This window comes from Gekko japonicus, unplaced genomic scaffold, assembly GCF_001447785.1.
Source record: "Gekko japonicus isolate JY-2015 unplaced genomic scaffold, Gekko_japonicus_V1.1 scaffold28, whole genome shotgun sequence".
In the NCBI taxonomy this organism is placed as follows: domain Eukaryota; kingdom Metazoa; phylum Chordata; class Lepidosauria; order Squamata; family Gekkonidae; genus Gekko; species Gekko japonicus.
Genome location: NW_015177010.1, coordinates 1,010,367 through 1,033,761, shown reverse-complemented (window position 1 = coordinate 1,033,761; position 23,395 = coordinate 1,010,367). Strand labels below are relative to the sequence as shown.

Here is a 23,395-nt window from a genome sequence, read left to right as displayed (position 1 = left end):
TTAGAGTGGACAATGGTGGGTTACATGGACCAGCATTCCGACTCACTGTAGGACAGTATCATTATCTTTGTATTATCTTTCTTAGGGCTAATTCCTAGAACTGGCACACTCAAGGTGGTGGCTTTCTTCCTAGGACCCTAGAGGGCTCCTGTAGCAAGACGTTTATGTGACTCGATTGCTATAAAACTCAATGTTTTGTGCATCACCTCCTTGTGAAAATGAATATGTATGAGGGGCCCCAGATATTGGCTTGTGGTAAGCAAGTCACATGACTTGCTTATCCCAAGCAGGAAGTTAACACAGGTTCATTAAAACAGAATTCCAGCAGTTGAGTGAATCAAGACTTGTTTATTTATTTAGAAAAATTCTGTCCAGCCTACCTGCTCAGTGAGGGCCACCAAGGCATTGTTATTGGGAATGTCAGTGAAAAACACTTCTCCTCAACTTGTCTGGCCAGATTTTTTTTTAAACTTGACTAGCTCCTTGTCATTATTATCTTTATAATGTTGACTTAGGAAATTTATGCTGAAGTTCTGCCAAATTTTTACCTGAGAGGATAAATCTCTTACATGACTGGCCTTGCCTGCTGAAGAATTCTGGCTATGTTGGCAGGGTGGAGAAGCACGTTCACTGGTCTCTTCATGAAATGGTGTTCCCTGCTATTCTAAAGGGACAAGCCGTCTCTTCTACTGTTTCTATTTGCATCTGAGCTCAGACCCCTAAGACAGGAAGGATGAGATGCAATTGGAAACCAGCCTCGGCTATCAGTGGATTCAGAAATGCAATATGAGCTCAGCTAGGAGGTGGGCTGAACAGCCCTTTATGTGGCACATGTGACTTTGGCCTAAGCCCATACTCAATGCATTTTCCTCCTACTTTTGGCATTTTCTAGTTTCATGCTAGTGTCTTAGAGGTGCCATTACTGCTCCTACTTCTACTCCTAAGGTAATCAAGTGACTTGAGAGGGGAAGGGTTCCTATGCAGCCACTATGCCAGCTTCAACTCTATCAATATTAATAAGGGATTATGATGTCACTTGACAATATCATTGGGGTGGAGTGAAAACTTTGGAGCGGAAGTATTCCTCTGTGCCATACTGTGGCTACCCTGGATCCCACTGAAATGAACAGTAGTATATAATAAATGTACACTTGCCAGCTATTAGGAGTTTGGTAAGACACAAGTAAGGGGCTGCGGTGGCTCAGAAGTTAAGACACTGAAGCTGCAGACCGGTAGGTCTGTAGCTCGGCAGTTTGAGACCCGAGTGCCACATGATGGAGTGAGCTGCCCTCCCTGGCCCCAGCTCCTGCCAACCTAGCAATTTGAAAGCAAAAAATTCCAAGTAGATAAATAGGCACCGCTTCAGTGGGAAGATAACAGCATTCCGTGCCCATCGACATTTATTCATGCTGGCCACATGACCACAGAAATGTCTTCGGACAGTGCTGGCTCGTTGGCTTGGAAACGGAGATGAGCACTGCCCCATAGTCGGATTCGACTAACTTTTGAGCAAGGGAAACCATTACCTTTAAGCCACAAGTGGGCCTCACAGTCCTATGTCTCTTTACTCAGGACCAAGTCCCACCATGATCAATTGTTCTTACTCCCAGGAAAGTGTACCTAAGTTTCTGGGCCACACTACTTGAGGCTCCAGGTCTGTGCAATCTGTTGGCATGCAAATCTATTTAACCTCCAACTGCATTCAACCTCCAAAATCAGACAGGGAAAATGCTTATCAAGTTTTCTTTCTGGAGGGAATTTTATGGGGAAGAATTTCATTGTGTGAACTCCTACTGTAGTCATAACTCAAGCCCTAAATGGCTTGGAACCAGGTTACCTTGAGCGCCACCTTCTCCAGCATGAACTTCTGGCCCTTGTCAAGTTGGTTGGAGAGGCTCCCCATTAGAAGGCCAGTCACGTGTGATAGGGCCTTCTCAGTAGCTGCACCAGGAGTTCTCTAGAAATGTGTATTTTGGCTCCATTCCTTTCAAGATTCAAAAGAAGACTAAAGAAGAGTACTCTCCTTTTATGGACTTTTGGTTTGAATCAGCAGCAGTAGTAGAGGGGATATTCTGATTTCCCCTTTCCAAGGAATGCTGGATTTCTGGCTTATTCTGCTCTTATCTGCTGTAAGTTTTTAAAGTCATACATGTGTGTTTCTAATATTTTTATTATAGACCACTTGATAGTGCTATTGAAAAGCAGGGCAAATTTTTAAAGATCAAAGAAAGTAATATGACCTCAGACAAAGTCTTGCAGTCACAGTGAGAACTAAGCTAAAGCTAATAATGATTCCATCCAGGAATCATTATTAGCTTTAGCTTAGTTCTCACTGTGACTGTACTCTCCCTTTCGTAGCAGTTTTCCTAGGATATTAAATGCTACAGTGAGGTCTTCCAGTGGTTACTCATATGTTTAGTCCTTTAATATGTGCAAACGGGGGGCATTTACACTGGTATTTTGTCCAGTGAACTTGCTGCTGCCAAATCTGTTCCTTGGCAGTAAGCTCTTGTGGACATTAATGAGAGTTACCCCCGTGTCAGTGTACCATGTAGGCAAACACAGCAAATGACCATTATTCAAGGAAAGGCAGATGTGGCTATGCTGTTTTTATCTTGCTGACTTAGTGACATATTGTTTTGTCAGCTGCATGAAGTCCAAGGAGACAAGACAGGATATAAATATGTTAAATAAATAAACGTAATAATCTATTGCAATATATCCTTATATAACTTTACTCTTACAACCCCCCTGCAAAGTAGGCTAGGTTGAAATATAGTATCTTATGTAAAGCTACATTTTTGAGCAGCGGGGATGGGGGAGAAGGAGGTGAGTCTTGCTAACAGCACCCATTTAATCTCAATTTGAGTACCCCTGACTTTTCTTCCCAATGCCCACCTCCCCCCACAATTCTCTCACATTACAGAAAGCAAGATACCATGGCAAGGCCAGAGGGAAAAGGTGGCTCTGAAAAAAAGGAAGCATTGCTCAAATCCACTTCCTGATGTCTGACTGCTTCCCTTCTCCAGCAGGAGGACTACTGACTTTCTGAAAACCTGCCTGGAAGTACAGGATGCAAAAGAGATTGCTTACAACCTGAAACCATTTCACCTGTGCATCTATTTGCATGGGAGTCAGCCGGCTTGCAATTTGTTAAAGTCACACTAAAAAGAATGACAGTGGCATTAAAAGAGGGCAACTCTGACTGCACTGTGACTGGCTGTGAGAATGCTTAATGTCCTATTTAGTCTGGTTGGGGGGGGGAATGTGGGCTAAAATGCTTTCAATAGGATGCCATACAGAACTACAACCCAAATCCCCGTGCATTCAATGCCCTGTTTTTGGGGGCCTCCGCAGTTTTTGGGGGCCTCAAATGGGTGTCCCGGGCCATCCTGGATGCCCAGGAGACCCTGATGATGTTTAAGGCTCTTGCTTTAATAGGTGAGTTTCCACCACCGGTGAGAATTCCAAAATAATATTTGGAATGCGCAACCTCAGCTTCAGTCAATCTTGCGCTGGTCAGCCGGGACTTTGAAAACAACCGACCCTTCCTTCTCTCTCTGCCTCACGCTGGCTCTTCACTAGTCCTTGTTTCGAAATGCGTGCTGCCGCTGCACCAGCCAGCCATTTGACAATGCGTGCTCTAACCTGCAAGCCCTTCGGAGATTGCTCCACACACAGGCGGCGAAATGCCAGCGGAGGAGCCAGCGCCGCTCACAAGCGATTGCAGATCTTCACCTGCAGAGAAGATGCCACACAAACAGGAAAGGTCTCGAGGCTGCTCGGCATGTTAATATTTCCAGGGCTGTAAACCAACGTGACACATAACGCTGTCTCAAGAATCTGCAGCCGCCGCAGCCCTTTAAAAAACGTCTCTGATTTTCACTACCTGCTCGAAATGAAATGCACCGCAAGCGTGGAATTTTAGGCTGGTCTTCGACACGAAAATCACTGCTATCCATTCCTTGGCCCCGCCGTCTTATTTTGGATCGGCTAAATTTATCCTGCGGGCTCTTTTTCTCCGCAATTGCCAGCAACATACCATCAGAGTGGGGACTGAGGGACTGGAAGCCAGCAAACCCAAACCCAGTTCCTGTTAACACGCCCCAAATCTAGTTTATGAGCGCAAGATTGGAGTCGGTGGATTCACTACGAATTCTAAAAAAGTGAACCCTCTGCGCGGCTTGCAGTTGCAGCCGCTAAGGAAGGAGGGAGGGAAAGTAGCAGTGAAATTAATACCAGCCACCCCATTGGCTCTCTTTCTAGGTGTTTTGCATATCCCCGCCTCTCCCCCGCCTTGACTTCTCCGGCTGGTTTGGGTTTGCGGGCCAGTGCAGTGCAGGAGTCCGGGCGCGGAGGAGGAAGGAGTCTGGAAGTGGCGTCTGCTGCTCCGAATTGAGACGGAACACAGGGGCGTTCGATGCGACTTTCGCCGAGCTCTCTCCCGCCGAGGCGGTTCGGGGTTTTCCTGTCTCGCGTGTGGATCTAAAGACGTGCCAAACCAGCAGTAAAGCGCGCGCGCGCCAGTGGAGCCGTGGAGCCTCCGCCAGCCACCCCCGAACATCCCCCCCCCTACGACTACTTTTCTTCTTCCTTTTAAAAAAGAAAAAGTTTCCCTGCGGGTGCAGCATGAAGTGCAGCGATGGCAAGGAGAGGTAAGACTGTGGTGAGGACGCTGGAAGATCTGACCCTCGACTCTGGTTATGGTGGCGCCGCGGACTCCGTCAGGTCCTCCAACTTGTCCCTGTGCTGCTCCGATTCCCCCCACGCGGCGTACCCCTATGGAGGCAACGGCTGGCAGCCTCTAACTGACTCCATGCACAGTCGACACAACAGCTTCGACACCGTCAACACTGTCCTAGTGGAAGACTCCGAGGTGCTGGACTGCGCCGGGCAACACTGCTCCAGGCTGCTGCCTGACCTTGAGGAGGTCCCCTGGAGCCTCGACGAGGTGGAGGCGCTGCTCCTCCTGCCGCGCCCGGAGCCCAGGGGCCTGGGGGCCGGGGCCACGGCCACCCTCGCCAGCTCCAGCAGCGCCGCCAGCTCCGCCACCGTCAGTAGCTGCGGCGGCGGCGGGGGCAGCCCGCCTTCCAAGGATGCGCTGGCCCGGCTCTCCACCTTGGCCAGCCGGGCGCTCGTCAGGCTGGCCCGGGAGGCTCAGCGGCTGAGCCTGCGCTTCGCCAAGTGCACCAAGTACGAGATCCAGAGCGCCATGGAGATCGTCCTGGGCTGGAGCCTGTCGGCCAGGTGCGCGGCGGCCGCCCTCGGCGCCTTGTCCCTCTACAACATGAGCAGCGGCGGCGGCGACCGCTTCAGCCGGGGCAAGTCGACCCGCTGCGGCCTCACCTTCTCGGTGGGCAAGTTCTACCGCTGGATGGTGGACAGCCGGGTGGCCGTGCGCATCCACGAGCACGCCGCCATCTACCTGACCGCCTGCCTGGAGAACCTCTTCCGAGAGGTCTACGCGCGGGCCCTCCAGTTTGCCGGGGCCTCGGCGCCGCCGCACCACCACCACCACCATCACCAGCAGCAGCAGCAGCACCATCTGCTCCTCCACCACCAGACACAACAACAACTACCACCGCCGCCCCCCTCGCAGCAGCAGCAGCACCAACAACCACCGCCGCCCCCGCCACAACACCAGAGGGGCCCAGGCGCTAGTGCCGGCTGTGGCGCTCCCTCTGCCGCGGTGCCCGCTGCTGCGCTGCCGCCCCCCGCTCCCGGGACTGCCGACAAGGACCGGGAGAGCAACGGCGGCAGCAGCAACAGCACCAGCCACGAAGCGCCAAAGTTTACGCTGGAATCCCTGGAGCAGACGGTCAGCAACGACTCGGAGCTGTGGGGTCTGCTGCAGCCCTACCAACACCTCATCTGCGGGAAGAACGCCAGCGGTGAGTCAGGCAGGCGCTGCGCAGGGCCCTGCCCACCTGTTGTTGTAGTGCCGGGGAGGGGAGACTGGCTGCAGCCGTCTCTGTGCAGGCGGCCCTGTGCCGCCGAGCGCCGCGGAAGTGAGGCGCTTCCGAGAGACGTGCAGGTCGGTGCTCTTTGGTGATAATCAGTCGTGAAAGAGGCTGAGCGGAGCATCTTAAAAGTGGGACAGATGAGACCTAAGTTGCGGTGCATACAGATTTACCTTGCCAAGTTTAGGTCTGCGTTCATGAAAATGAAATGACCTTTCTTGAGGAAAGCTGGGAAAACCCATTCATGCTAAATCAACAAATTCATTGGCCTCTTCTTCTAACTTGTGGAATGACAAGTAGAGGGGTGAACTTGTAAGCTCCTCCCTCCCTCTGGCTTTTACTGCATTTGTCCCCTTGATTCTTTGTAATCCAGTTTTTTGCATTGTTTATAGCATGCCATATACTTCTTCGCTGTATCATTTTCTGATTTTGTAATCAGCCTTCAGTGTCAGGGTAGAACTACAAAGTAAAATTCGGTGTCCCATCAGGAGTGCTGGTGTGGAAATAGTGCACTGTCAGGGTATCTCCTGTGCATTGCTATGTATGATTGTAGCTTCTGTCTACCCATTTGCAGTAATGTTGGAGAGGCCTGGCAGTGCCCATTGTTGTGGATAACTGTATCCCCTGGTTGGATTTTGGAGAACACCTTGTACACATTGGAGGGGTGATGCTGTATTCCTGCTGAACAGTGCTGGGGAGGCTGCATCAGATAACCCCTGATGGGATTTGTTACATGCATGCACTAACAGTCATCTTCAGTGGCGGGATGTATGCTGTATTGTTGAGAAGAGGAAGGTTGTGTACCATGCCCAGATATGTTGCCCAGGGCTGAGGGTTATATGCCATACCCACTTGTTTCTTGCACAGTGTATTTAATGCCTCCCATTAGATCTGTACTGGAAATGATTGTACTTTAACTCCTTGTATGGTGCAGAGGTATATGTGATTGCCCAGCCGGAGTGCTACTGAGATCTGTACACTTAAAAGTGTTTCTGGAAGGTTGGATCTCATCCTGCTTGTGGTGCAGACAGTGAAAAACCAGGGACCCTTGGAACTCAGTTGTGGATGGTTGCCCTCCACCCATGCCCACCTGTTCTGCAGGAGCAATCAAGATGGATTCTCATTCCATTGCTAGTTCTTAGGAGGTCTGCATTTCTGATACTTTTGAGACCACTGGGGCCACCCTGTGTTCACTTCAGCACCTGAATCTTTCCTTCTGCGTTTCTCGCATCCTTTTGCTCACGTTGTTTCATGTTGTTCAATGTCCACCCATCCCCAAACCTGACTGACTCAGCATCATACATGAGTAGCTTCTCTGTTGTACCGAATTCTTCCAGAATTTGCCCTCTTCCCAGGGGTGCAGCAGCCAGTCAGGTTTTGCAGCGTCTCCAAGGTTGGGGACTGCTCAGTCCAACTGGTGTGAAAGTACTGACTGTCCGTTTGTCAGGGTTTTCTGTTAAATGACTGCAAGATAGTTTCAAGTATTGTCCATGGATCTTTGATATGACTGCTCTTCATTGATTAAATGATCTCTTCACAAAGGAAGTCATTGCAGAAATTGTCTATACTACCTTTGTTTACAAGTTCTCCTGCTGTAGTGACCACTGCATCCCATATCAGATGGGCATGGGAGAGAACATTTTCCCACAAGTGTATGATAATAGTAATTCATGAAGGACCCACAGTTGCCCTTCAGTAAAGAGTGCATCTCTTTATGAGTGGCGCAGAAAGCCCATGATAATTGAAATGTAAATTTGTCTGTATGTGTAGCTCTCATCTGTTCTTGAAACCTGGATTTGTGCACTCTCAGAATTGCATGATGGTCATTCACATGCATGCACAGTTTGCTCAACAGGCTAAAGTCGCTTGTGAAAATACCCCCATTTTCCAGGAAACTGCAAAGCAGAAGTCAACCGCTGCTTTCTTCTTCTTTTCCACTATGGCTCAGCTGCTCCCTTGGACAGAACTCTGGCTGTACCTTCAGGACTGGCCTTGAGATTCTTTATGAAAAAGCTTCTGCCTCTTGCCCTGTCTTCCCTAGCCTGCTGGATTCCTTCTCATTCTGTTGAGTAGAATAGGGGAGGGTGGGACCGTTGGGTTTTTAAAAAAATCTATATTTTAAAAGCCCTCACCTTTATTTTATTTTTTTTACCTTGATGCAGTTTAAAGGAACACAAAAGAGGCTGAGGATCTGGTATTAGCATCAGTCTAACTGTTGAATTTGGGATCTCTGCGCACCACCCACTTCCCCACCAACCCCCAGACATCTGTGTGCAAGCACTATGCTGTGGGGTATTCATAAGGCTTTAATCATATGCATCTAGGGTGGTGAGCAGGAGAGAGATGGGTAATCAGGCCTTTCCCCCTGTGTGTGTGTGTGAGGGGGGACAGAGGCAGTTTCAGATATTACTGTCTTGTTCTTTCTGTTGGTTATATTACATGAGGATGAAAACCTTCTCTTTTGGGACTGCAGCCCAGTCGTTTGCACAGTAGATTGTGACAGGGAAGAAAGGCTGAAGGGATTAGGGAGAGACAGATTTGAGGGGCATCTCTGGGCATTATTTGTAATAACATCTGCAGTGAACTTCACAATTGAGCTCTTGGCTGTGTGGCTCTTGTTTTGTCTCTCTTCCTTTCTGTGTGTATTTTTGTAGAGGCTCCTCATATGGTAGAGCTGCACAGATTATACATGCATACTTCAAAAGCATTCATTTTTCCACAGGAAATCGTAGACGTGCAACTGAAAGCTGAGAGAGAGAGAAGAGGAATAAAACTTAGTTATATGCAGTGGCTTGACTAGCTAGAGACTGTGCTGTGGGAGCAGTGAAATGCAGTCTTTTGCTGGGGAGATTTTCTTTCATGTCACTGCTTGTTTACTGAAAGCTTGAGGCAGAAGAGGCAACCCAGATGATGCATCAGCTTCCCAGGGACAGGTTTTTATAAGGTATCCAGCAACAAATTGTAATGCCTCTCCTCCCTACCCACAAATCCTGAAACCCTCAGAGTGGCAGATGCATTATGTTTTTCAGACCCATGCCACAGCACAGGTAAAAACGGGAGCTTGGCTGCAGTAACATGTTAACGTTTGACAGAATCCAACACTGCTGGTGTATTTTATGACTCTCCTACTCTGTGAGATAACACCACTCGCTTGTAGTCTCAGAAGCTACAGATGAGATGCAGAATGCTGAAATGAAGGAAGCCAAAAGAAAGCCCCTGCCTAGAAGCTGCCTTTGTTAGTTTGCAGCTCAAAGAGTATCTTTATGTCTCCTGTTATTTTAAGACACCCTTTAAGGACACAAAATAATATTTTGTAACGGGTGGTAGAATGGTGGTTCATATTTAAATACTTCCATGAATAATGTGTTTGTAGTTTCTTCTAGCTTTTATTTCATAATATTTTGTTAGACTTCAATGGGTCTTTGTAGCTGTAGACCGAACCCCCCTAATGAATCTGGAAGTATGTGTTGTTGCATTTCTCCCATTGATCCTTTGTCTCAGCCCTCTTTTTATTTATCTCACTGTTGAATATAGCAAAAGATCCATGGAGCAAGAACCTGCCCTTTAGCTTGTAAATACCATGTGTGTGTATAGTGCTACTGTATAATACAAATAAAAACAGCATTCATCAGTTTGCTTCTTGGTTCTGTCCACAAGACTGGTATAGTGGTTAAAAGCGGTGGACTTTAATCTGGAAAACTGGTTTTGATCCCCCACTCCTCCACATGCAGCTGCTGGGTGACCTTGGGTCAGTCACAACTCTCTCAAAGCTGTTCTCTCAAGAGCAGTTCTCTCAGAGTTCTTTCAGCCCCACCTATCTCACAGGATGTCTGTTGTGGGGAGAGGAAGGGAAGGAGATTGTAAGCCATTCTGAGACTCTGAGTGAAGGGTGAGGTATAAATCCAACTATTCTTCTTTAATATCTCTACAGTCTGTAGCTCACATAATTGATGGACCACCTCTCCTGGAATAAATCTAAGCTCATCCTCAGTTCTGTCTAAAGTTCCCACATTCCCTGTCCTTTTAATTACGTCCCTTGTATGGCCTTCAATAGAAATTGGGCCTCTTGCTATGTTGTATCTGCCTTCCTGAAGTCATACACTCTCAGCCTAGCCTACTTCACAGGGTTGTTGTGAGGATGAAACAGAGGAGAACAGAACGATGTAAGCTGCTTTGGGTCCCCATTGGAGAGAAAAGTGGCATATAAACAGGTAAATAAATCAGTATTCCAGGCCCCAGGTCTATAGTCTTTCAGAAGAACCTTTTGGAGGGCTTTTTTCTTGATTCTGCTGGGTGTTACTACTGTTGGCTATTTAACATGTATTTTCCAGTATTTTTTGCTGGACTCAGGCCCCGGTCACACGGCAAAGTTGCCGCGGGAGAGGCACGGGAGTCCCAAGGATTTTCTGGGTGTGATTACACCCCAACATTTGGGAAGCGCAGTGCTCCCATGGTGAACCTGTGGCTCCCCGCCGAAGGTGCGGATGAAAAAACTAGTACTTACGAGGTACTCATTTCCGGAAACCGCGGGCCAAGGGCGGGTGTCTGATCGCGTTTCCGGTGGACTTATGTGGCATTTGGCACCTGTCTCCGCAGGTTGCGCAACAGCACCCAACAGCACATGTGCACAAAGAGCGATTGCTAGTGCGATCGTGCGGCGCGGCTTCTGTGCCACGCTGCAGGATACCCATCTGGTCGGTATGTCCCCCTAACCACGGGACCTTGACCGGGATATGTGCTCGGGCGGCCGCACGTTAGTTTCCTCTGGGGCAATTAGCCACGCCTTCCCCCCACGATATCCGGCCCGTGTGACCAGGGGCTCAGTTTGGTTGTTGGTGTGCTTTGTTGTGTTCTACTCTGTTTTTATATAACCATTTGGTTAGGCATGATGTTAACTTTCTTAAGTTGTTCATAGAAAGGCTGGGTTTACTTAAAAATGATCTGTGACCAATAAACAGGCTTCCCAGCATTCAATCTCAACTTGCCAATATTCTGTCACACTGTAGCATGACCAAAGAACAGAACCTGGAGACTCCAACACAAGGACTGGCTTGGTTCTCAGTGGCTTCTTGTTGAATTCTATGGGACAAATTCCGCCTCTCACTTGTGCCTCTCAGTGGTTTTACTTTCTTCTTATTAAAATTAATGGCTGTTTATCCAGAGAATTTTAAAACCCTTTCTCCAGAGAACCTGCACTGACAAAATAAAACTATAATTCATTCATGTGGGGAAAAATAAAGCTCTGCATCTACAGATAGTGTTGTAGTGAGGCAAAAGTTTCCCTCCACCTCTGACAAAGGGTGGCCTGGACATTTCTAACTTAGAATTGCTTCAGTTATGAACATTCGGGTGAAGTATGAGAGAGCAGAGTAGGAGAAGGGTACTGGGAACAGAGGTGGAACTTTTTGCCTTTCCTGTCAAACTTGATGGCCTGTGAGCTAGTAAAAATAATAGTCCACTCCCCACAAAAAGTTACTGGTATAGACTTCTGTTGATCACAGCGGATCAGAAATGCACTCTTTGTATCTCTGTTACAACTTTCTGTTACTATTTAATGAATTGACAAGGTTATGCTATGTACATGCTTAACAGCTGTGTACATGCTTAACCTTCTATCCATAATGGCTATACGAATTGGTAGCAGGCCTGTGCAAACAATACTTGAGCAAGTGCTGAAGTGAAGGCATTTTGGGGCTTGCAACTTCTTTCTCAGCTCTGGTGTGTTCCAGCAAACTGGTCTGACTTGTAGTAGAGTAGAACTTTAATGTGGTAGGTAAATAGGGAAGCTTAATAACTGGGTTCTAAGGTTGCCAGGAGGTTCGGAGACAAGGACATGGTGGGGGGAGGGCTGAGATGGTCCTGTGCACCACTGTGTCCCTTCCAGGAAAATCCCAGAAGTGATGTAGGGTAGCTCTGTTTCGCTTTCTAGTTTTCCCTGAGAGTAATGGTGGACTAAGAGGAGGCCTGGCAGCCCTATAGTTGCCAATTTTGGGTGGGGAATTCCTAGAGATTGGGGGGGGGGAGCCTGGGAAGGTGCAATGTGGGGAGGGACCTCAGCAGGGTATAAGGCCGTATAGTCCAAAGCAGCCATTTTCTCCAGTGGAATTGATCTAAATGGTCTGGAGATCAGTTGTAATTCCGGGAGACCTCCAGGCCCCACCTGGAGGCTCAGGCCTGCAATCGTAGGTGTGTCTAACGAGGCCTTCTGGGCTTACCAGCTTTCCTGACTCAGTGAAATTTAAGCAAGGTCTGTACCTGGAGCTTCAGCCTTACAGCAGGACTCCAAGAAGTTTTAAATTCTAAATTACAGTCCGCTGGTGCCCCTTTTACCTCTCACAAGCCTGTTCCGTCTCCAACTGCTTCTCTCAGTTTTCCCTCCCTTTTTCTCCCTTGCCCATTCAGGAAAAGGCAGCTGCCTTGGTGGGGAGGGCAGGATATAAGTTGAATGGATAAATAAAAAATAAACTGTTTCTCAGTCACTCAGAGGCTGTTGGGAGATGTAGTCCCTCAGTGATTCTATTACACATAACTATGTCTGTTGTTGTATCTCCTGCTGCCTAGGGTTGCCAGGCCTCGTAGGTCATTGCTGGAATGCTCCTCAAGTGCTAGTGGGAGGAATGGGTGCGTGTGTTCGCTGTTGTTGACTGGGACACTTAAATCATGTCTAGTAAAAACTGTAAATAACATGGGGGATGCTCTAGCATTTTACAAAAACCCTATGGTAAAATCATAGCGCTTTCATTAAAAAAACTTCCTAAAAAACTTCCATTCTTTCCCATAAGTTATATCAGCATGCCACCCCCGAATTCATCCTTGCTGTTGCTGGCTGTGGTCTTGCAACACTAGAAGCAGCTAGATTTCCACCCTCTACACAGATGTATCCTCCAAACGCCCGGTGGTAGCTGCCTCTGGCATTTGATTCAAATCATTGACTATCTAACATAAGATTTTTTCCTTTGCCTGCATAGACCTATACAGACACATGTAGGAGTGCAGAACTGAGTTGTTGTGAACATTAGCAAATGCCAGAGTGCTTATTTGTAGTAGTTACTCTAGTAAAATGTGACTAAATATGCCTCCTATATTTCATAGCTTGTATATGAACTCCTGAAAGAATACCTACATTGTTTTGTGTGCCGAAGTTGGTGTGTTTTTTCCCTATCCCAGTGAGACTTCAACTTCTTAGACTATGCAACACATGAAGTTGGTTCCACCATATTCCTCCATCTACACCGATTTGTGGGTCATTGGAGCAGCATGGTTTTTCTAGCCAATGATGCATATTGTTCAGAGTCATGTTTCAATAAGGAACTGATTAATAACAAATTGTTGAATTTCTAGGAGAGATGTATTTTGAGCTGTAGCTCAGTGGAAATGCTTTGCAGGCAGAAGGTCCCCAGTTCAACTCCTGGCATCTCCAGGCAGTAGGTGATGTGAAAATACTTTTGCCTGAGAACCTGGAGAGCTACCAGTCTGAATAGATAATACTGACCTTGATGGACTGATGGTCTGATACAATATATGGCAGCTTCATGTATGCACTATTTTGGTGGGGAGAAGATATCTCTTGAATTCTTGCAGGGTGCAGGGATCTTTAGATTCATCCATAATTTGTACATATTTCTCCCCTGGTGGTTATTTTTTTCTTAACCATTACCTTGCATGTAAATGATAAGCAAAGGATACCAATAAATGTACAAAAACTCTTAACATTTAAATTTTGTACAAGGAGTTATCAGCTGGGGTATGCATAGAGTATTGTTTATATGGTATAATGTACAGTCATGCATTGAAATTTAAGGGCTGTATTCCTCTGGCCTTTTCCTTGGCCATACATGCCCTGTGTGTGTGTTTGTGTAAGTAAGGAAGAGGGGGGATGACACAAGCAGAGATATGGTCATTCACTTCACTTCTCTGTTTTCTGTAGGATTAAGTGAACAAAGCATTGGTCACTGCTATGATGAGGTTAAGGTGGAATATTTTCTGTATTGGTCAAACAGTGAGCTGCAATTCTGCTTCTTTTTCTGGGATACAAGGTAACAGGCAATAAGGTCCAAGATACCCTTCTTCCATGTAGTTCCCTGTATTCCAGAGGAGACTTACAAAAATGAAGTGGGCATCAGCAAAATAAATAAATAAATGGGATGAATGCATGTTTAACTTATGTAACAACAGCACTAGAAATTCTCATGGAAGCTCAGGTTGCTGAATCCTGGCAAAAATTCTGCAATGAGATTTACTTATTTAGAATATGCTGCTTCTTCAGAGTTATGTTCAAAGTAGCTTACAGTTACAAACCACAAAATTAAAACACAAACCAGTAGAACAGAAATGTGTGAATTGTTGGAAGAGAAGGACAGAGTGATGGAGGAGTGCAGAGGATTTGTAGGGAATGCACCTGAGTGGCTGGGTAATGTTATGCTTGATGAACAACCTTTGTTTGGTGAAGCTGTGGCCAACTAGCTTTCAGGTGAACTAGACTGAGAAGCTAATTTAGTATGGAACTCACACCATTACAGAGCAAGGCTTGTCAGTACTGAGAAAGGAGACTGCACTGCCTGCAATAACATGGCACATCTGTTCTGCACATATGCTAAGGAGATGCATTTTTGGTGTTTGCTTGGGTAAGTCACATGGACAAGTCAAATGTGAAAGAAAGAAACAAGCGTTGACAATGGGCTAGTGAGGATGTGCAGCAACACAAGGGTTAATTGGTCTCAGTGCATGTATTTTGTGGCGCCCTAGTTCTGTCATTCCTTTAGTTAACAGCATTGTCTGCAAATTTTAGATTCAGGGATATATATCAATGGCTACAGCCACTGCAGGATGAAGTCATTCTACACTGGAAAATGTTTTGGTTCCAGCTCTATATATCTGCTGAAGTGAGAAGTAGAGGAGGGTTCTTAGCCGTGATTCATGCCTTGCTGGCCCTTGACCTGGTAGCTCTTCAGACATGAACACACATGAACCTGCCTTATACTGACTCAGACCATCAGTCCATCAAGGTCAGTATTGTCCACTCAGACTGGCAGCAGTTCTCCAGGTTGTTAGGTAGAGGTCTTTCACCTGCTACCTGATCTTTTCAACTGGAGATGCCAGAGATTGAACTGGGACCTTCTGTATGCAAAGCAGATGCTCAGCCACTGAGCCATGGCCCCTGGCTAAGTGAGGGACATACTACCGATGGCTGCGGTCACACACACTAAATAATCCACTTTCAATCCACTTTCCAACTGGATTTTTACTGTGTGAACTGGGAAAACCCACTTTGAAAGTGCACTGAAAGTGGATTGAAAGTGGATTATTTAGTGTGTGTGACCACAGCCCTAATCTTCCAAGGCTGTTGCATACTTTTTAGAATGCTCAGTTTTCGAACTTTGGATGGTTTTTTTGCTACTAATAATGTCTTCCAACTTGTTTCAGTGCTTTGGAATATTTAGCATTCATTTAACATCAGTGGTGTGTTAAATGCCGTAGAATGCACTGCTTTGATCTCTTGTTTTGTTATTGCTTGTTTTCCCCCTTGCCCATATTTATAACATTAGTGCCTTGAGACTGAGTCAAGCTGAACTTTACAGTCCAGTAAGAACTTTGGCTGCCAACACAATCTTATCCATGATTACTCAGAAGTAAGTCCCAGTGAGTTCCGTAGGACTTACTCCTGAGTAAGTGTATACCTTTGCTGCCTGAGCAGAGTTGGTAGAATTGGTCTTGTTAATTTACAGTGAGTTTCTTTTACTTTGAGTCCAGTGACTTTTACTTTGTTTTCCTTGCCGTATAATATGCGGTGATCTTGTGTTACAAGGTTTTTGGTTTATTAAAGAAGGTCTAAGACTGGCAGGGAGGCTACGTTGGTAAGGGGGCTGTGTGCTTCCAAAAGGCAAAGCGTGTTATAAATGTAGTAAGATTTGTTGACGTTAGCAATTTTGTAGAAATCTCAGGATAGGCTAGAGAATAATGCCGTTATGATTATTTACAAGTATCCCATTAGGATGCTCTGCCATTGGGAATTTAAGGATCCTATAGTATTCCCAAATGCTCTGGGGGTTGTTTGAGAAATGGCATCAATGACTCTGCAGATGCCATGGTGATCTGGTAGAATGTGGGGTTAGCAGGAACTATTAAGAGGACTGTTCCCTAGTGACTTCTCCCTTGCCACATAGATCTGTGCCTTGACCTGGATGGCCCAGGCTAGCCTGATCTTGGAAGCTAAGCAGGGTCAGCCCTGGTTAGTATTAAGATGGGAGACACCCTAGGAAGTCCAGGGTCACTACGCAGAGGCAGGCAATGGCAAGCCATCTCTGAAAATCTCTTGCCTTGAAAACCTTGTGGGGTCTCCATAAGCTGTGACTTGAGGGCACTTTCCACCACCACCATCATAGATTTATATAGGAGAGCTGAAGAATGCAAAGTGAGTACAGGGGTGGTTAGTAGTTTGATGGGAGACCCCCAAGGAAGTCCAGGATTGCTATGCAGAAGAAGGCAATGAGGAATCCACCTCCGAACATCTCTTGCCTTGAAAACCACATGAGGTGGAACTTCATGGGGTTGCCGTAAGTTGGTTGTGACTTGATGGCACATGATAATGATGACAATGGAGATGATGATGGTGGTGGAGGAGAACTGTCACTGACGTTGACTAAGCATGTCACAGAGATCAGTTGCAGGCCTTTGAGGTGATGGTGGCAGAGAGTTCCTGGGCCCAAAAGAATCACTGTTGCCAAATATTATCCAACTGAACTCTTTCATATGTGGTTTGTGGTTTGCTAAAACCTAGATGCAAACTCATGGAGGATGAATCCAGTAGCTTGCTCTAAACAACCTTGTGCAGCTTTTTGCTGATAAAGTCGCATTCAGTCTGTCAGACTCTACTCTAAATGCAGAGGCAATATCAAGGGGTATCTGATGTGTCCACTTGTCATTTTTTAATGGATCTTTTTGGATTGATTGCCCTGTCAGACAGGCTACTGTGGGTTATGAAGGCCCGCTTACACATTGGATCTTTGTACATTGCAGCTTGTAAAATACAGCCAACAGGAATTAGGGGATGGCTGTTCAAAATGCCTTATTGTTTGACAGTGAATAACCATCAGTTTTTTTAAAAGGTGTGGGGTTGAAGAATCCAACTTTGGACAGTAAGGAAATGGTCAGTTTTAGACGTGTTCTAATGCTTCGTTTTTTTCTGGGCAAGGTTGTTGAGCGAGTGGTGGCAGAGCTGCTGTAGCATTACTTGAATGAAACCTCCTTGACCCTTTTCCAGTCTGTTTTCAGATCTGGTTGTGGTATAGATGCAGTCTTGGTAGTCCTGGTGCTAAATCTGCATTTGGAAATGGATAAAGGTAATACTACTATCATTGCAATCCTAGGTAGAGTTGTACTCCTCTAAGCCCATTGACTTCAGTGGACTTAAAATGGTGTAACCCTGCTTAGCATTGCATTGTATTTTTGTTAGTATTGTCTGTTGCACTTAATATGGTGGCTCATGTTACCATATAAAGCCAGGTGGAACATCAGGTAGGTTCTGTGGGGTAGCCCTCAAGTGCTTCTGAAAGGTCATAGAAAATGGTTATTAGAAAGGTGGAATCACCCCCACCCCCAGTTCTGTGTGTGATACAGAACCTCATGGTTCAATTTTGTCACCATTCCTGTTTGATTGTTTGTAGCTAACTGGAGGGTTGTCATCAATATGCTGATGACACCTAGCTCTACATCTCTTTAACAAAGCGACAAGAAGTTGCCATCTCTGTCTTTACCAGTGCCTGAAAGCTGTGATCAAATGGATGAGAGCAAACACGCTGAAATTGACTGATTCCAAACAAGTTGAAGATATTACTGGTAGGTTTCTCAGGAAGGTTTTCAATTTATTTGAAGTTGATGGTGTCAATGTGCTTTTATTAAGTTGGGTGAAGAGTTTAGCAGTTTTATTAGGTTCTGGATTATTTGAAAAACGTATTGCTGCTATTGCCAAAAAGGCATTTTTATCTATATTTGGCATAGAGACAGCTATGCTTCCAAGACAGGGCAGACCTTGCCATGCTGATCCATGTATATCAGTAAGATCTAGCCTTGGCTACTACAATTTATATTACATGGGACTGCCCTTGGAGACAATTCAGAAATTTCAGCTAGTACAAAACGTGGCTTCCTGGTTTATCTGGGACTGAGAACAGAGATCATACCTTGTGTTTCTGCAGCTGTATCAACTTCTGATTTGCTACCAGATTCAGTTCAAGGTGCTGAACAAAGTTTAAGTCCAGTGGTACCTTTAAGACCAACAAAATTTTATTCTGGGTATAAGCTTTTGTGTGCATGCACACTTCCTCAGCTACTGCTTCAGACCAACATGGCTACTTACCTGAATCTAAGTCCAACATGCTGTTTTTGACATATATAAGTCCTTCACAATAGAATATTTTGTTCCAGCTATTGTTACTCAGAATGAATGTTGGTCTAGATCTAATTTCCTGTCCCTTAAATCCATTATATTGTGCCCTACCCTCAACTGATAAAGAAAGCTGTTTATCTGCATCTTCCTTATGAGAACTTTCTAAATATTTGGACAATATTACAGTTTCCTCTGTTTTCCTGTATTTTATCTACGCTGTGTGGAAATGTCCATCCTTTAACCTTTATTATTGTAATACAAGTTCTAAATATTTTATGATGTTTATTGCTGCTCTCCAGGGGTTTTTTGGTGTGTATTTTCTTAAATTGTGTTGCCTAATACTGAACACATACTAATACTTAGCACATTAAAAATGTCCATATTCCTCATTGCTGTGTTTAAAGCAGAAGAGTAAACTTAAACATTGCCATTTTATTCTGTGTGTAATTTCTGAACTTTTGCCTAACCTTTTTATGAGTTTTGTTGTTTTTATCTTAACATGCAAAGAGTTCTTCAGTCTCACCACTTGGGTTTTGCAAAGGTTATTCTTAGAGTGGGTAGATGTGTTGGAGAGAAGGGATTTTAGCAGATGCAGCTTTTCTCACCTTCACATGACAAATGGTACCTGCTGAAATTCCCTCATATGTGCAGTTTCCTGAAGGTACAGGAGCTCTTTTGCATGTGGTCACTACACTCAACAGTGGATTGATTTCATGATGCTGTTTTCTGTGATATTTTGCACAGCTTTTGTGGTGGTACGCGGGAGCCTTTTTGGGGCTGAGTGTGCAGTCTGGAAAACATTTTAAATTATTTAAGGACGTTAGGAGTTTATTAAATTGCAACACTGATACATTTATTTGCTCTTGTTATTGCAACACTTAACAAAATATGTCACAATTGTGGGAAACAAGGTTTCAACAGGGACTATGGATTCCCCTTGCACTATAAAACTAGACGGAAGAAGTGAGGATGAACCCCTTCAATATGCAGATTCCACCAAGGCAATATTTTTGAAAATTCAAGCAAAGGCTTTTCAGTGCTTGCTGTTGTTCAGTCCAGTTGTGCATATTTTGAAGTGAAAGCACATGCTCTTAAAATAAGCCAGTCTTTTGATTCCAGGTTTCCCAAGTCTGCTTGACTGTAGCCCTTGTCATTTTTGCATTAATATCCTTGTTTGTCCTTAATGTTTTTGTAAACATTATGTAAGGTTGTCCATCCCCATTCAGAAATGGACACTTTACATTATATTTGAATGAGGATGTTTATCCAGGCACCTGTTTTCTTTAAGTGGGGTTTTTGTCCTGTTTACATGTAAATCTGTGCTGATCACTGAGATGTTTAGCAAGGACAGTACTTTGAAGTGTGTGCCCATTAAGACTGCTGAGAGCTGGTGTAAATCATGCTATGCCTAGGGTAGCAAAATGCCTTCATTACAGTGGCTGTTGGGAGATTTTTTTTAAAAAAAAATTGCCATCCACAATGGTGTGACATCACTTTCAGGGTGACCCAGAAGTGATGTCAGTCTTCTCTAGAAATTGCCAAAAATGTTATGCTTTTACCAAAGAGTTTCTGGCAGTTCCTAGAGAAGGCATGTCACTTTCTGGAAGTGATGTCATGCTCTCACCTACAGCACCCTACATCTCTCTCACCCCTGGACTCCTGTCCTAGCTATGCCACCTTGGAGTATTGTAAGAGATGACATGGACTGTACCCCAGTGCTATTCCAATGCAAAGTAATGTTACATCTGGAGAATTAGAACAAACAAGAAGGGGCACCCGCGATACTCGCGTGGGGGGGAGACGCTCCATGGGAGAAGCAGCCACAGGTGAGTGGCTTCTCCCCTGTCCCCCCCGTCCCTGGCACCCATAGCGAGGCCTGACCTCGGCCCACCAAGCTTCTCCATCCCCCTAGCAGTGGTGGCGGCGCCTTGCTGGCCCGCCAAACTTCCCTCCCCGGTGGCGTCGGTGGCGCTTCATCAGCCTGCCGAGCTTTCCTCCTTCTCTCCCAGCGGCGAGGCCTTGCTGGCCCGCCAAGCCTTCTCCCCCCACCCCTCCCCTCCTGCTGCCGCCGCCGTTCCAAGAGCGTTCCCTGCTCATGCGCAGGAGATGCTCTTTCATTTTTGAGGGGATTTCAGTATCCCCCCCTATAGTTTTTAGATTTGGAAAATCTCCCTGCCCCCCAGGTGCCCCTGATGTGCGGATTTAGATATCCGCACACAGTGGGCTGCTTCGCTATTCGATATATAGATTATGAGTCCAGTGGCACCTTTAAGACCAACAAAGGTTTATTCAATTATTCATTGTATCTGAAGATGTATGCATGCACACAAATACCTTGAATAAACCTTTGTTAGTCTTAAAGGTGCCACTGAACTTGTTTTAGTGCTTCAGACAAACATGGCTGCCCACCTAGATCTATCTGGAGGATTAGACCAGTAAGGTACATCAGATGCAATGTGTATGTTCCTAGGTTTTTCCAGGTGATATTTTGGAGACTGCAATTTTTGCTCTCCAGCAAGTTTGTCTCATACCCTACAGCAGTGGATTTTTAAAAACTGGTTCTTGTTCTTTTATGATGTCTCTTTTGTTTGGTTCTACAGGAGCGGTGGAATGAAGCTGATAAAAATTGATAGTTTCATTCTGCTGGCACTAGCTCCTGGAGGAATGGCTATATGCAGAAGGATCAGAAAAGAAGCCATTTCCTTAAAGGAACCAAAGAGCAGGGATGGAAAACCAAAAGACAAAGTGAGGTCTCTTACAACTGAGGTAGTACGACACTATCCTTATTGAGGAGTCCTGAGCCCTGGTGGTACCCCCAGGTAGTGGTGGTTAGTTTCTTGGCACAGAACAAACAATCCAGTTCTGGACATGTGATGAATTGTTTACATGGCCAGTGTACTATCTAACTCAGTTTCTGTATGTACTCCGCCATGACCACGTGCGCGACCGTTGAGCCATGCGGTCATGCGGAGTCCCGAAGCTTCACTCCCAGAGAACAATAGCCGAGTGGATCCTAGCCCACACCTATCAGAGGGCCTGGTCCGCAGCCGAGAGCCTATGGGACTCTCGGCCACTGTACATAGCCTATAGGGTAGTAGTGGGTGTGTTTTGGTGGTGGGTTTTCTGGGCATATAAACCGGCCTGCGAGGCGGCTGTTTTTGTCTTGTTCCTTCCGAATAAAAGTACTTTGCTGAAATCACTCAACGTTTCTCAGTACTTTTCAGTTTCACTTGCATGTCACTGCAGCCATTCAAGTAATGGAAGACGGTGTTGAAAGTACACTTGAAAAAAAAGATAGGCCTATGTGGCAACTGAGCAAAACCCATGAGGATTGGAAGCTCTCCTGCACGAGTAAACTTAAGCACATAGGAGTGTTGATGAAAGATGCGCTTTTGCTTGGCTCACATTATTTTCACAGGGCTTGCACTGACCTAGGGGCACACATGTTCTGTTTGTTCCCGTTCTCTGTTTGTTTCCCACCCAATAGTTTGTTTAAGTGGTCAAAAATAACTTTCTATCTAGATTTTTCTTCTAGGCAAGCTGAAGAATGTCTGTAGGAAAGGCTTGATTAGTGTGCTTGAATATATGGTGTTTGGTATGCTGATTTGTCCAAAATGCTGGAAGTTAACTGCTTGAACATATGTCTGAGATACTCATCATGTTGTATATAAATGGCAAATATAGGCTGTGATTGAACTTGAAGCTTTCCCTGTGTTGTGTGCGTTTGCGTGTACTCATCAGGGCTGCAAAGTAACTGGCTGCTTATAGACATTCTGAACAACTGAAAAGATATTCCCGCTTAACCGAGCGGCAGATTTTTTCATTTTTTAAAAATTATTTTTATTGGAAGTAATTGTGAAAAGACGCAGGCTGCAAGTGTCATCTTAAAAGAGGCATTCCATCTTGGGTGAGAGAGAAGTGGAAATGCTTCTTCTAAGATGGTCCTGTGGCAACGCAAAAGCGTTGAAAATACATTTTTAAAAAGTCAGAACTTTTTTTACTCACAGGCAAATGGATACAGATTTAATCAACCAACTTAAATGCAGATGATTGAATTATTTCAGTGCCTCTAATTGGTGGTGTTTACCTATTACCCAGCCCATCCTCCCGCCAAAGAGTTCAGAGCCGTGTACGTTCAACCCTTGTGGTATTCCATCCAGGTTGCTCACAGGGCCAGACTTGCTACTTTGCTATGTAGGTGGGGGAATTCTGAGCAAGGAGCCCTGTTCCATCGCCTTCTCTGCCAGACTATCTAAACAGTTCTGCATATTGCGCTGTAACCAGGAACTGACACACAAAGGCATCGTGATGTGGGCAAGGATGTCTTGCTAATTAATTCAGCCATGTTTCTAGTCCACACTGTTAGCAGCCTGTAGCTCACCTGCCAGGGCACATCAGTGTCAGGCCCATAGCTACCCCTCACCAATGTGCCCTGCCCCCCTCCCCCAGGAGGTGGAAGGAGGCCTGGGGCTGGTTTGGGGTGTGCTGCTTTCAGTTGCTGTCATCCCGCAAGTGCAGCTGGATTCCACCCCCCACCCCCCACGGAAACAAGCTGGAGGCAGGGGAGCAAAAGGTTAAGCAGGGAGGCTGGCTGGAAAGGCAGGGTGGAGCAGGTGAGGGTGGGCTGGCCAGCCCCACCTCCTCCTCCACACCCTTGCAGGGGGCTGGGCTGGCTGGTGGGCTGCTGGAGCCCACACCATGACCTGCCCCCTGGGAGCCCTGGTCCCACTCTGAATCTGAGAGATCTGCTGAGAACAGGTACCAGAGCAGCAGTGGCTGGGGCGAGGTGAACAAATGAAGCCAGGCTGCAAGCGGGGAGCTCTGCTTTGAAAGAGGCTCTTGCCTGGTGCTTCTTACTGCTATTGTTTGCAGGTAGTCACCAAAGCTCCCTCTAAGCTGTGGAGTCTTGTGAGCAAAAATTCTGCTTTGTGAGCTACTGGAATTAAAGTTGTGAGTGAGCGACTTGGCTACTGCATAAATTAGTTTGCTCTGGAGCCACCCTTCCTGAGCTAAGGCAAAAATATGTGAGCCAGCTCATACTAACTCCCCC

The 23,395-nt window shown here is 45.9% G+C and overlaps 1 protein-coding gene across 1 annotated transcript in view; it reads left to right on the top strand.

Annotated features, from left to right (window-relative positions):
* Positions 1-4,472: 4,472 nt before the first annotated feature.
* BTBD11 (BTB (POZ) domain containing 11) overlaps positions 4,473-23,395 on the top strand; it is a 371,102-nt gene continuing 352,179 nt past the window's right edge. Inside the window, 3 exon segments of the mRNA XM_015427577.1 lie at positions 4,473-5,468; positions 5,471-5,607; positions 5,645-5,891. Of these exon segments, the coding sequence (XP_015283063.1) occupies positions 4,643-5,468; positions 5,471-5,607; positions 5,645-5,891 (1,210 nt within the window). The 5' untranslated portion in view covers positions 4,473-4,642.